The following is a 14,679-nucleotide window of genomic DNA, read 5'->3' as shown; positions in this document are numbered from 1 at the left end:
CAAGCAATTATTGGTACCATGACAGGTGCCGTGTGTTTTTTATGCACATTGCGCGTAACATAGTGACCCACCATTATTGCATCATACAGCCATGAAACAGGAAGCGATTTTCTTGCTGTCATTTTCCCCCAAAATCTTTGTGATCGCTTTTACCATGTCCCTTGTTCAGTACAAGCAGCTTATTTTGCCTCTCATTTCATGATTCAGTCCTTTGAGGAAGGAAGTCATCCTGTGCTCTCTGGTTCAGTACTCTTTGTGTGGCTGTGCAATTGCATACGCCAAAAGGAGGTGCCATATCTGTGTGTGCTTCCTTCATGACAGATTTACTTTGGGGAAAAGTGTTTGGTACCCTGCATCTGAAAGGTCTGAACATCTGATTATGGAGAACAGGTTGTCCTGACAAATAAACGATCATCAACGTCCCCTAGTCTGCTCTTTCTTCTCACCTCTCCTCTCATAGAGTTACAATAGTAGAGATGCAGAATCACTAAAACCTTTGGTTAATAGGTGGAGCTGTGAAGAGGGTGTTCTCAAGATGGTCTACTGCCGTAAAAACGATCCACCATAAATAATGGACGTATTATGTAAGCTACCATTGTTCTTTACTGTGACATTATAAAAAATTATGCTTTTTTAATATGTGATCGACCGCCTGGATTCGGTCTTATGTAGCAAAATTTGAAATTGTGTTTTTTACATTGGATAAAAGTAGAGACACAGAGCTACAAAATGGTATATCATACACTGCATTTGAGGAACAATGGGAAAGTCATTCTGCTTTGAAAGTTGATAAACTTTTGAGAAAATGGCCTTTGAATGTTTTGGTACTTACTGGAGAGCTCTTCTTTGTCTACACCCATTCAGCATCGTTCACACCCTCTTAGTTTGCTCCACCAAACTCTTTAAGGGTTTATCTGAGCGTTCTGTCCTAACAGCAGTCAAGCACTCAAGCTAACTGGCTAACAGTTGTCGAAATTAACTATTAAAATGGACACGCATAGTGGAGTCTTTTGTTAAGACATATAGCTTGCTAGCTATTTTATTTATTTATTTTTATTTCACCTTTATTTAACCAGGTAGGCTAGTTGAGAACAAGTTCTCATTTGCAACTGCGACCTGGCCAAGATAAACGCATAGCAGTGTGAACAGACAACAACACAGAGTTACACATGGAGTAAACAATAAACAAGTCAATAACATAGTTGAAAAAAAAGAATATATATACATTGTGTGCAAAAGGCATGAGGAGGTAGGCAATAAATAGGCCATAGGAGTGAATAATTACAATTTAGCAGATTAACACTGGCGTGATAAATTATCAGATGAACATGTGCAGGTAGAGATACTGTTGTGCAAAAGAGCAGAAAAGTAAATCAAATAAAAACAGTATGGGGATGAGATAGGTAAATTGGGTGGGCTAAATACCGATGGACTATTTACAGCTGCAGCGATCGGTTAGCTGCTCAGATAGCAGATGTTTAATGTTGGTGAGGGAGATGTTGGCCGAGGTTGGAGTAGCCAGGAGGAAGGCATGGCCAGCCGTTGAGAAATGCTTGTTGAAGTTTTCGATTATCACGGATTTATCGGTGGTGACCGTGTTACCTAGCCTCAGTGCAGTGGGCAGCTGGGAGGAGGTGCTCTTGTTCTCCATGGACTTTACAGTGTCCCAGAACTTTTTGGAGTTAGAGCTACAGGATGCAAATGTCTGCTTGAAAAAGCTGGCCTTTGCTTTCCTGACTGACTGCGTGTATTGGTTCCTGACTTCCCTGAACAGTTGCATATCGCGGGGACTATTCGATGCTATTGCAGTCCGCCACAGGATGTTTTTGTGCTGGTTGAGGGCAGTCAGGTCTGGAGTGAACCAAGGGCTATATCTGTTCTTAGTTCTGCATTTTTTGAACGGAGCATGCTTGTCTAAGATGGTGAGGAAGTTACTTTTAAAGAATGACCAGGCATCCTCAACTGACGGGATGAGGTCAATATCCTTCCAGGATACCCGGGCCAGGTCGATTAGAAAGGCCTGCTCGCAGAAGTGTTTTAGGGAGCGTTTGACAGTGATGAGGGGTGGTCGTTTGACCGCGGACCCGTAGCGGATACAGGCAATGAGGCAGTGATCGCTGAGATCCTGATTGAAGACAGCAGAGGTGTATTTGGAGGGCAAGTTGGTCAGGATAATGTCAATTAGGGTGCCCATGTTTACGGATTTAGGGTTGTACCTGGTGGGTTCCTTGATTATTTGTGTGAGATTGAGGGCATCTAGCTTAGATTGTAGGACTGCCGGGGTGTTAAGCATATCCCAGTTTAGGTCACCTAACAGAACAAACTCTGAAGCTAGATGGGGGGCGATCAATTCACAGATGGTGTCCAGAGCACAGCTGGGAGCTGAGGGGGGTCGGTAGCAGGCGGCAACAGTGAGAGACTTATTTCTGGAGAGATTCATTTTTAAAATTAGAAGTTCGAGCTGTTTGGGCATAGACCTGGAAAGTATGACAGAACTTTCTCTCTGCAGTAGATTGCAACTCCTCCCCCTTTGGCAGTTCTATCTTGACGGAAAGTGTTATAGTTGGGTATGGTGGCCTTCCTTAACCAGGATTCAGACAGGGCAAGGACATTAGGTTTGGCAGAGTGTGCTAAAGCAATGAGTAAAACAAACTTAGGGAGGAGGCTTCTGATGTTGACATGCATGAAACCAAGGCTTTTTCGATCACAGAAGTCAACAAATGAGGGTGCCTGGGGACATGCAGGGCCTGGGTTTACCTCTACATCACCCGAGGACCAGAGGAGGAGTAGGATGAGGGTGTGGCTAAAGGCTATCAAAACTGGTCGCCTAGAGCGTTGGGGACAAGGAATAAAAGGAGCAGATTTATTGGTGTGGTAGAATATATTCAGGGCATAATGTGCAGACAGGTGCGGGTTCGGCGGAGGTAAGCCCAGGCACTGGGTGATGATAAGAGAGGTTGTATCTCTGGACATGCTGGTTATAATGGGTGAGGTCACCGCATGTGTGGGAGGTGGGACAAAGGAGGTATCAGAGGTGTGAGGAGTGGAACTAGGGGCTCCATTGTAAACTAAAACAATGATAACTAACCTGAACAACAGTATACAAGGCATATTGATATTTGAGAGAGACATACAGCAAGGCATAAAGTTATCGCAGGTCTTGATTGGGAGAGCCTGCTAAAACAACAGGTGAGACAACAACAGCTAGTCAGCTAACACATCAACAGCAGGTAAAATGGCGATGACTAGGCAGAGAGGGTCGGATTAACTACACACAGAGCCTGAGTTCGCTGCTGGGGCCGACAGATAAAACATAAATAAACAGAATGGAGTACCGTGAATAATGGACAGTCCAGCGGGCATCAGCTATGTAGCCAAGTGATCATAGTGTCCAGGGGGCAGCAGTAGATGTTTAGCTAGCTAAACAATGAACCATAATCACTACTCATGATGTTACTACCCTGCATGAATCTGCAGGTAGCTAACCAACCAGGTTCAATGTTAGCTAGCTAACATTAGGCTATAACTAGCCAAGCAATTTGCTCTGAGATACAAATAATAAGATCATACATGTAACATTAACTAGTGAGCCAGCCAGCTAACGTTAGATAGCTAGCTAACAGTACACTTGAAAATGAATTTGTCAAAATTAGAAACATGTCATATCTAAAAATGTAGCTAGCTAGACTATCTTACCCATATACATCATGGTTGGACGCTTCTCCTTGTCACGGATGCCATGGTTGCCCTTAGTTTGAAGATGTAATCCGGAGACAGGTGTTTTATGCATCTCCTTAGCTATCATACTCTAATTCCACTGATTTCAAAGCTCGGTCCTTGAGAAAGTGGAGCGCAACACTCATGCAGTTCTACTAAGCAATATACATGTTTTAAAAGCCACGTTAGACAGGATTACCTACACATACTAACCAGCTCAAATAGACAGAAACATGCCATATGGCAGACCAATCCGAGCTCATCTCTCGGTATGTCCAGCCCACTCATTATCTCAGCCAATCATGGCTAGCGGGAAGGTTGCTGTCGTTTTCTGTGGCTAAACCAACTAGGCTCATAATTAAATAATTGTATTCGTATTTACAGATGGCATACAAGTTTGTTATTAAGGCACATGAAAGTTCACATGTTCCAGAAGTCATTTCTGGACAAAAAACACATTTAGATTTTTTTTTAAAGATTACGTTCAAACGGCTCTCGTGTGAAGGAGTAACCTGCGACATACGCCTAGTTTCCTGAAACGGTTCACATACTGTATATGCAAATTGCGTCTGATTCTGTTGGTTAGAATGTCTTGACGCTGTTAAAGTGTGATGATGTTTGCATTGAGTTATAAGTGATTTCACCCTTTAAACAACCTTTAGTGTAAATATTCAGCAGTCAAATGGCTGTGAGCTCATTTTTCTTAAGTGAATAATCCCATGGCCTGTGCCCACAGGCTTGACATCACTCAGCTGACTGACATTTTCACACCATTCATTGCTTTTTACTGTTCAGCTGGGAATTGGAAGGCTATAGTGGATGAATCACGCTGTTTCCCTTCTCCAGAGTGCTAGCCCTTTTAAGTAGACTGATATAATCCACTCTGTAGTGGAGTGAACGCTGCCGCAACGTAGCCCACCCCACGCCCGCTCCACGGCACGCATCCCAGAGGACAGCATTGCTGCAGGCCTGATACAGGGCTGACACGCCCACACAGCTCCCTACAACACCCACAAGGTTAATGGGAATGAGAGATCTATTGAGAAGGTCATGACCGCTGGATAAATCCTGCCCTCTCAGTCTGGCAGAGTCAGCTGTGTTTCAAAGATGGGGATGCTTACTAATACGTCCTTATCTATCTAACTGGGCCGTCGTAGCAGCACCACTACAAGGAGAATCAGAGGCAATGCTTATGGCCTATAGATAGTGGAGGTATCTCTGTCTGTCTGTCTGTCTGTCTGTCTGTCTGTCTGTCTGTCTGTCTGTCTGTCTGTCTGTCTGTCTGTCTGTCTGTCTGTCTGTCTGTCTGTCTGTCTGTGTGTGTGTGTGTGTGTGTGTGTGTGTGTGTGTGTTCAGGAGGGAAGAGGATGCTATGAGGCAGCCTGATTGAGAGTCTCAGGTCTGAGTAGTGATGTGAACTCTCCTCTTGGCCCGTCTATCCAACCACGTCTTTCTGTGTTGCCCTCACACACTAGCCGCCAAGCTCTCGGCTCATTTTTAACAGACGACAGGATAGGAGAGGAGAGCTATTCCCCTGAATAACAAACCCACTCCAACCAGACCTGACTGACTCACAGCAGCCAGCCCGGGGATTCACTCCCCCCCAGCCCATGTGGTTGGTGGATGGCCCAGCTACCTGGATGTGACAGTGGGCTGTGAGGTGTGTATGGTGGGGGAGGGAGGGACTGGAGCTGCTGGGGAGAAGAGAGTGGTGTACCTGGCACTTCCTGTGCTTGTTCCTGAGCTCCTGTCCAGCTGAACACCACCCAGTCAGTCAGTCGACCACTGAACAGAAAGTGTGTGTAAGCATGTGAGGGTGTGTAGATGTTTGAGGTGTGTGTCTGTGCATGAGCCCCAGTCAGTGTGTAGGTGTGTGAGATGTGTGAGGTAGATGTAGGTGTGTTAGCTCCAGTCAGGGTGTAGGTGTGTTAGCCCCAGTCAGTGTGTAGGTGTGTTAGCCCCAGTCAGTGTGGAGGTGTGTTAGCCCCAGTCAGGGTGTAGGTGTGTTAGCCCCAGTCAGTGTGTAGGTGTGTTAGCCCCAGTCAGTGTGGAGGTGTGTTAGCCCCAGTCACTGTGTAGGTGTGTTAGCCCCAGTCAGTGTGTAGGTGTGTTAGCCCCAGTCAGTGTGTAGAGACTTTTAATAGTCATATTTGTACTGCCTGGTTTCTCTCCACTCAGTATAGAGGTCATTCCCTGACAATTAGACTGCTAGTGTGCACTCTCCTGCTCTGCTTCCCCTTCCTCCTCAACCCCTCCCACACCTTACAGGTATTTAAGCTCCCATTTGCTTTGATTGGAAAATGATGGCAGTCTGAAAATTGTCGCTCTCACAGGGTAGGAAGCGTAGAGGCACAAATGGGGGTGAGAGAACAGAGCAGCGTCGCTAGCTAGGAGGACAGGTGCTCTGTGACAGCTACAAAGTGCTTTGCAGCGAACGAAGGGACAGTGTGTTTCTATGGCCTCTGCTTCTTTAATCGACTAGCCCTCCAACAGCCACTAATCTTAGTGGTCTAACACTGCAGCTTTTCCTCTGGAGATAGCGAGGCATCACACTAACACAGCAGCCTTCATACTAACACAGCAGCCTTCACACTAACACAGCAGCCTTCACACTAACACAGCAACCTTCACACTAACACAGCAACCTTCACACTAACACAGCAACCTTCATACTAACACAGCAACCTTCACACTAACACAGCAGCCTTCATACTAACACAGCAGCCTTCACACTAACACAGCAGCCTTCACACTAACACAGCAGCCTTTACACTAACACAACAACCTTCACACTAACAAAGCAGCCTTCACACTAACACAGCAACTTTCACACTAACACAGCAGCCTTCACATTAACACAGCAGCCTTCACACTAACACAGCAACCTTCACACTGACCAAGCAGCCGTCACACTAACACAGCAGCCGTCACACTAACACAGCAGCCGTCACACTAACACAGCAGCCGTCACACTAACACAGCAGCCTTCACGCTAACACAGCAGCCTTCACGCTAACACAGCAGCCTTCACACTAACACAGCAGCCTTCACACTAACACAGCATCCTTCACACTAACACAGCAGCCTTCACACTAACACAGCAGCCTTCACACTAACACAGCAAGCAGCCACCATCCACATTTGTACACCACAACTATTAATCTAACACAGCAACCTTCACACTTAGGCAGGGGCAACTTTTATTCTAACTCAGCAACTCACGCTGTATAATAACACTGTATAATACCAGGCTGTTTCTACAGTGGAGGATCAGTGAAGGAATGGTAATGTTTGCCTGGAGCTTGTCAGAGCAGAGCAGAGGTGCAGCCCTGGCCATTTGCATTTGTATGGATGCTGGGGTTTACCTGCACTGTGCAGTGGTATCCAACCCAGCAGAGGAGAAGCAGCTTATATTGTGCAGTGGGCAGGAAGACATGCATGTGAATTTGAATAGCAGAGAGAGAGAGAGAAAGAGAGAGAGAGAGAGAGAGAGAGAGAGAGAGAGGCCCTGTTAAATCTGAGGCTGTGGGTTAGACACGAAGCCAGGAGGCAGACAGACAAACAGATGGACAGGCCTAGGGCCCAAGCAGGCAGTGGAGCAGACAGATTGTGCGGCGCAATGAACAGGCTCGGCCTACCAAAAAGAAGAGCAGGCGATAGACACACGGCACAGACACGCCAGCCCTGTCAGCCGAGCCAGTCACACAGACACACACTCCTGTATATTTCATAAAGCCCAGATAGATGTGTGGTAAATAGGATACGGCTGGAGATGACTTTCTCACTGGTGTGGATGAACCCCCCCCCCCCCTTCCCTATCAGTCTGTCAGAGTGGAATGTTATTTCTGGTCTGATCAACCCCCCCCCCCCCCCCCCCCCCTCCACCACAGACACCCCTCCTAGACAGGTCCTGCTCTGTTTACCCCAGCTGCTCCTCTCTGAAGGATTGAGATTGTGAAGCTTGTGAATTTGTGTGTGTTTGCATGTGCTTGTGTGTGTGTGTGTGTGAGACTTTGTGTGCGTATGTGTGTGATACTTTTTGTGCGGATGTGTGTGTGCCCGTGCTTGGCATGTGTGGTTCCATGTTTGTGTATGTCTATACAGATATATCTGTGTGCATGTTCTTTAGCGAGAACATTGATGTATTTCTCTCAGCGGTGTTGACATAGAGTACATTATTTATTTTGTTGCATATACATGTTCATACAGGCTTGCTGTATTGCTAGTATTTAGACCTGTCACATCTACCAGCTGATAAGCATTGTGTTGGAGGAGAATATGTTAGACATAAGAGGGCAGAACTAAGTGTGTGTGAGAGCAGAGAGTAGATGGCAGGAGAGATAGAGAGGGGAGCGAGAGAGAGAGAAATAGCGCAAGAGAGAGACCCACAAAGAATTCACATTTGAATAAACTCCCATATCTCTTGGGTGAAATACCACAGTGTGCAATCACAGCAGCAGGATTTGTGACCTGTTGCCACAAGAAAAGGGCAACCAGTGAAGAACAAACACCATTGTAAATACAACCTATATTTATGTTTATTTATTTTCCCTTTTGTACTTTAACTGTTTGCACATCATTACAACACTGTATATAGACATAATATGACATTTGAAATGTCTTTATTTGTTTGGAACGTTTGTGAGTGCAATGTTTTACTGTTCATTTTTTATGATCTATTTCACTTGCTTTGGCAAGAGAGAGAGAGAGAGAGAGAACGGGCGCTCCAGGTGGAATGGGCTGGGTACTGTAGAGCAGATGAGCACACAGAGGCAGAAATTTGAATTTGACCAACCTGGCCTCAGCATTCACTCTACTGTCTCTCTGTCTCTCTCTAGGAAGACTGACAAGAATTTGAATAAAAGGACAGAAAACAAAGGCATTCACTGAGATGATGGGGGCTGTCTAAAGTGTTTGTGTGGAAGTCAGGGTGGAGGATTCTTTTCTCTCCATATTCCTCAGTCTACTCCTGAATGTTAAGAAGGTCTGCCAGGGTTAGAATAGACATGAAGCCTCTCCACTAGCAGGTGACTGTGGTGCTGGGCAATAGAAAGTGGCTACAGGAAGACATTTTCAAATAATCAATGGAGACATCATGTTTGGAGGCTCTTCTACAACTATCCTGATGCACCAGTAGTTTCAAAAGGCACTGGAATACTCTGAAGGATTGACCTTGACCCACACAAGCAACAGAATTGTTCTGTGAGTCCTACTGGAATCTGGATATGTCCTGCCCAGTCCCATTCTTCTCCCTCCATGGGGCCAGTAGGACTGATTTTTCATTTTTTTTCCCCACTGTGTCCACAGGTAGAATGTAAGAAGGCCCAGCCCAAGGAGGTGATGTTCCCACCAGGCACGCGAGGGAGGGCCAGGGGCCTGCCCTACACCATGGATGCCTTCATGCTGGGGATGGGCATGCTGAGTGAGTATGGACCAACACTACTCCAGCAAAGTCCAGCACACTACTCAGTCTCGCACGGTAACATTCCCTAACACTCACTCTCCAACAATCGTGCAGGTCTCTGATTCATTGTTTTTTTTAAGTAATAAAGGAGAAGCAATGTGCTGGTGATATACAGTGTCTTCAGAAAGTATTCACACCCCTTGACTTTTTCCATGTTGTTGTTTTACAGCCTGAATTTAACATGAATTAAATTGAGATTTTGATCACTGGCCTACCCACTGGCCTACCCCCTGAATGTCAAAGTTTAATTATGTTTTTTTATTTTACAAATTCATAAAAAATAAAAGCTTAAATGTCTTCAGTCAATAAGTATTCAACCCCTTTGTTATGGTAAACCTTAATGCGTTCAGGAGTAAAAAGTTGCTTAAGTCACATAATAAGTTGCATGGACTCACTCTGTGTGCAGTAATAGTCATTCAAAAATCATGTTAAAAATGATCTAATTTCTGTACCCTCCACACACACACACAGTACAATTATCTGTAAGGTCCCTCAGTCTGAGCAGTGAATTTCAAATACAGATTCAACCACAAAGACCAGGGAGGTTTTCCAATGCATCGCAAAGAAGGCACTTGTTAGTAGCTAAAAATAAAAAAGTAGATGTGGCAAAGTAATTCACTTTTTCTCCTGAATACAAAGTGTTATGTTTGGGGAAAATCCAATACAACGCATTACTGAGTACCACTCTCCACATTTTCAAGCATAGTGGTGTCTGCATCATGTTATGGGTATGCTTGTCATTGTTAAGGACTGGGGAGGTTTTCAGGATAAAAAATAATTGGAATGGAGGTAAGCACAGGCAAAATCCTAGAGGAAAACCTTGTTTACTCTGCTTTCCACCAGACACTGGGAGATGAATTCACCTTTCAGCAGAACAATAACCTAAAACACAAGGCCAAATCAACACTGAAGTTGCTTACCAAGATGTCAGTGAATGTTCCTGAGTGGCCGAGTTACAGTTTTGACTTAAATCTACTTTGAAATCTATGGCAAGACCTGAAAATTATTGTCTAGAAATGATCAACAACCAATTTGACAGGACTTAAATCATTTTAAAAATAATAATGGGTAAATGTTGCACCATCCAGGTGTGGAAAGCTCTTAGAGACTTTAAAGACTCACAGCTGTAATCGCTGCCAAAGGTGCTTCTACAAAGTATTAAGGGGGTGTGAATACTTATGTAAATGTTCTATTTCTTTATTTCATTTTCAATACATTTGCAAAAATGTATTGAGTCTAACTAATGTCTCGTGAGATAGAGGAAAATGTACTCAGATTAACTGAGCTCCACATTGAGCTCATCTAAGGTGTGCCATTTCCGTGTCCACAAGTGGTCTATTTTCCTGGCGCTGATGAGTCACGGGTGGTCCTGGGCGTAGGGAACAGGGCACCACATTACCGGGATAAATGGAGAGGAAAATTGAGGTGATGTCATATTATGGATTCATCACTCCGTCTGTGTGACCCCAGCAGTGGGTAATGACAGGGACACAGAGGGGTGTCATGGAGGGCCCTCATCTGTGGGCAGCCAGCTGTAGCTGTACCTCTTCTCTCCTTTCCTCTTCTCTCCTTCATCATCATTCAGCTCCCCATCTCTCTCTTTCCTCACCTCTCTGTCTCAGGGCGAGGGGTTGCTAAGGGCATGACACTGATATTAGACTGATTTTGCTGATGGTTTATGGTAAAAGTGGCAGTAACACCCGTAAGTGGTTCTGTCAGCACTGTCTAAGTAGTTCCCAGTCCAGATTTTGTCAGTTTGAACTATTTAACAAGCACAGTGAACTTTTCGGAACTTATTACGGATCAATGCGTCACTATGGATGAGGGGAAAAACAGTCTGCTCCGGAGGGAGAATAGGGGCAGAGGAGGCGGGGAGTGCTCATGTGAGAATATTAACTGCCAACTTATTTGGAGACACTCTTATCTAAATGAAATTGGAAAAGCCAGGACAGCGAAACATTCCTTTGTATAATTTGCATTTGGAAAAAAAAAACAGAGCCAGGCTCATTATTTAAGGAACTGTAAGGTTCTTATAAGCCAAATCTCATTAAAACTTGCCCCTAGTTCCTTTGTTTACTGCACCTAATCTAGCCATTTATCTTTATTGTGTTGTGCCCGATGTATGTTTGCTGAAATTAATACAGATTTGAGCCTGGGCAAGTATGGGTGTACCAGATGGATAATTGATTTTGAAGTGAATCAGAACTGTTGAGCCATAAAATAGGTACATTAGCATGCATATTAATAACCCAAATAACAGGGCCTGGAAACAGCCACCGGGCCAGATCCAATGACAGACTTTATTTACTGAGATGGCGGGCGGCAGAGATGCTAGGTTCAACACAGCAACACGCCAGAGTAATGAGTTTCCTTCTTCTCCTCTCCTCCTCCTTCTCTTCTCCTCCCTCTTTTTGTCTTCTGTCTTCTCCGCTCAGACTCAGATCCCCCTAGTGTATATGCTCGTACCCCTACCTCTGTTAACAATGACACGTTGCATATACACACATGCAGGCTGCTTATTGGGGTGTCTGAATTATGTGTCCTGTTTAAAGTAACTGTCCAGTATTTATGACTTACAATATGAGTGAAATTGTTTTCCTTAAAAAAAAATGTAATTAACTATGTTAAAAAAGCAGCTTTTCTGTGTTGGAATGGTGTAGGCGTACCTCAACAATATAATGGTGTGGGTGTACCTCAACAATATAATGGTGTGGGTGTACCTCAACAATATAATGGTGTTGGTGTACCCCAACAATATAATGGTGTAGGCGTACCTCAACAATATAATGGTGTGGGTGTACCTCAACAATATAATGGTGTGGTCGTACCCCAACAATATAATGGTGTGGTCGTACCTCAACAATATAATGGTGTTGGTCTACCTTAACAATATAATGGTGTTGGTGTACCCCAACAATATAATGGTGTTGGTGTACCTCAACAATATAATGGTGTGGGTGTACCCCAACAATGTAATTGTGTTGGTGTACCCCAACATTATAATGGTGTGGGTGTACCCCAACAATATAATGGTGTGGGTGTACCTTAACAATATAATGGTGTGGGCGTACCCCAACAATATAATGGTGTGGGTTTACCACAACAACAGAATGGTGTGGGCGTACCCCAACAACAGAATGGTGTGGGCGTACCCCAACAACAGAATGGTGTGGGCGTACCCCAACAACAGAATGGTGTGGGCGTACCCCAACAACAGAATGGTGTGGGCGTACCCCAACAACAGAATGGTGTGGGCGTACCCCAACAACAGAATGGTGTGGGCGTACCCCAACAACAGAATGGTGTGGGCGTACCTCAACAACAGAATGGTGTGGGCATACCCCAACAACAGAATGGTGTGGGCGTACCACAACATCAGAATGGTGTGGGCGTACCCCAACAACAGAATGGTGTGGGCGTACCCCAACAACAGAATGGTGTGGGCATACCCCAACAACAGAATGGTGTGGGCATACCCCAACAACAGAATGGTGTGGGCGTATACCGGTCATAAAAAATATTATTCTATTATTAATATTTTGTAAATGGTCTGTTACAGATACAATTTTAAGGTGAAATGTTTGGTGTTTTTTCTCCCATTTATGCACCAATACAAGTAAATGTCAAATCAAGAACATTATTTGGGTATGAGTTAACAGAATATTAACTTTTAAAAGTGATATTTTCAATGGACAGTTACTTTATACGTCTATGAATGTGTGTCAGACTGTGGAGATGAGTGGGTGTGTGAGAGAGTATGTGTGAGGAAAGTTTACATTTTTTCCCTCTATGGGCAAGTGAGTGCGGTTGCTCTGTATGCCCCTGATATGCTGTAGCCCTCCCTCCATGTCCTGAGGCAGCGGCCCATGTGTCAACAGAGCGCCACAGAACAGTATTCACGCCATGCCCTTTAAATACCAGCCCCTGACCCCCCCACTCCCTGCCATGTAGATGTGCCTCATTTAACTCTCTGCTGGGACAGTCAGCACATACTACCTAGTGAACTGCAGCAGGAGGCCCAGGGCAAACACACACACAAATACACTCACACACACACAGACACAGACACAGCAAGGCCGGTGCCAGAACGAATCAGTTGGATGGGCATTTGATTTCCATAGGGGGGACAGTTTTTTCACGGGACCTCCTATGTGTGGACGTGCTCCATTCTTTTTAACAGTATGCACAAATAATCATTTTGTTGTTGTCAGTACAAAAGGTCAGTACAAAATCATCACAAAAGCAATAATGGCATTATAATGACTATACTGAACAAAAATATAAACGCAACATGTAAAGTGCTGCATGTTTCATGAGGTGAAATAAAAGATCCCAGAACATTTTCGATATGCACAAAAAGGTTATTGCTCTCACATTTTGTGCACAGATTTGCTTACATCCCTGTGAATATTTCTCCTTTACCAAGATAATCAATCCACCTGATAGGTGTGGCATATCAAGAAGCTGATGAAACAGAATGAACCTTACACAGGTGCAACTAGGTGACAATATTGTTGACAATATTACCGCCACATGGGCAGTCATGAGTCATAACTGCAGTAAAATTCCATGTGACATGGTAATCTCCTTTTATGCACTCTGGACATGCTTTGGTATTACCCAACTTACTAACTACCATCAGGTCCTAATGGCCTGGTACTCCGGGCTCTATTGTCCCTCTTTAGAGACACCACAAAAATCCTGAATTAAAATGATGATTGTGCCATTATACAATGCATAGCCTAACGCATATTACATTACGCAAGGTAGAAAAACATAAAAACAAAACTGATTTAAGATGTCTTTGGTACATAATTGGTCTAGCCAATACTCCAAAATGAAACAAATTTAAGTAAATCACTTTTGAGTGTGGACCGTACTATGATGCATACTGGATGGACTGGTTACCTTATGCTACGCTCCAGACTTTCTATCCATGAGTCCGGGAGAGAACGTATAGCCCTAGGCGATGCTGTAGGTTCATTGATTGTGCAGGGCGGCTTACAGTAAGCCTACAATTAGTGCATTTGTATTTGATTTTGAATAGCCTAATAACAGGACATTGTTTATGTTTCCATAATTAATAGGGTGACACATTCCCTTCAGCTTTACAGAATATCACCAACATGCGTTTCCATCCCCTCTCTCCTTTATTCCTTTCTCGAGCGCGCATATGGCTGTCAACAGTTTAGGGAAATATGTTTCATTGCGAAAACACATTACTATTGATGTTCCTGAACAGATTTCACTTGGTTTCCCAAATTAAGCCCTGGGTAGCTGCAGGAACAAGGTTGGAGATCCCATGGCAAACAGAGTGCGGACGGAATATCACCTGTCGGGCCAGCGAGATCATGCTCCTCAAACAGTGGTTGATGCTTAGAGTGAATTAAGTGTTCTTCTATTTATTCATCAGCTGCTCATATGAAGCACGTTAAAACCGAAGTAGCTTACAAAGTAGACCGGCGGAAAGCGTGGCCTCCATTTGCTATTCGAATGCA

General features: G+C 44.4%; 1 protein-coding gene across 36 annotated transcripts in view; it reads left to right on the top strand.

Annotated features, from left to right (window-relative positions):
- The window catches only part of LOC110533864 (RNA-binding protein Musashi homolog 2), a 321,141-nt gene that overhangs the window by 245,186 nt on the left and 61,276 nt on the right, over nucleotides 1-14,679 (top strand). For 18 of the 36 annotated variants that reach the window (XM_090186588.1, XM_036990243.2, XM_090186587.1 and 15 more), the window contains exon 9: nucleotides 9,025-9,139. In XM_090186588.1, the coding sequence (XP_090042714.1) occupies nucleotides 9,025-9,139 (115 nt within the window). Of the gene's footprint in view, nucleotides 1-9,024; nucleotides 9,197-14,679 lie in introns of all 36 variants that reach the window. The other 18 variants (XM_090186586.1, XM_036990241.2, XM_036990242.2 and 15 more) reach the window with 1 other exon arrangement.

The sequence above is a fragment of the Oncorhynchus mykiss genome, chromosome 10 (assembly GCF_057628025.1).
Source record: "Oncorhynchus mykiss isolate SJ-2025 chromosome 10, ASM5762802v1, whole genome shotgun sequence".
Taxonomy (NCBI): domain Eukaryota; kingdom Metazoa; phylum Chordata; class Actinopteri; order Salmoniformes; family Salmonidae; genus Oncorhynchus; species Oncorhynchus mykiss.
Note: the sequence above shows the minus strand (reverse complement) of the source record. Positions and strands in the feature narration are given on the sequence as shown.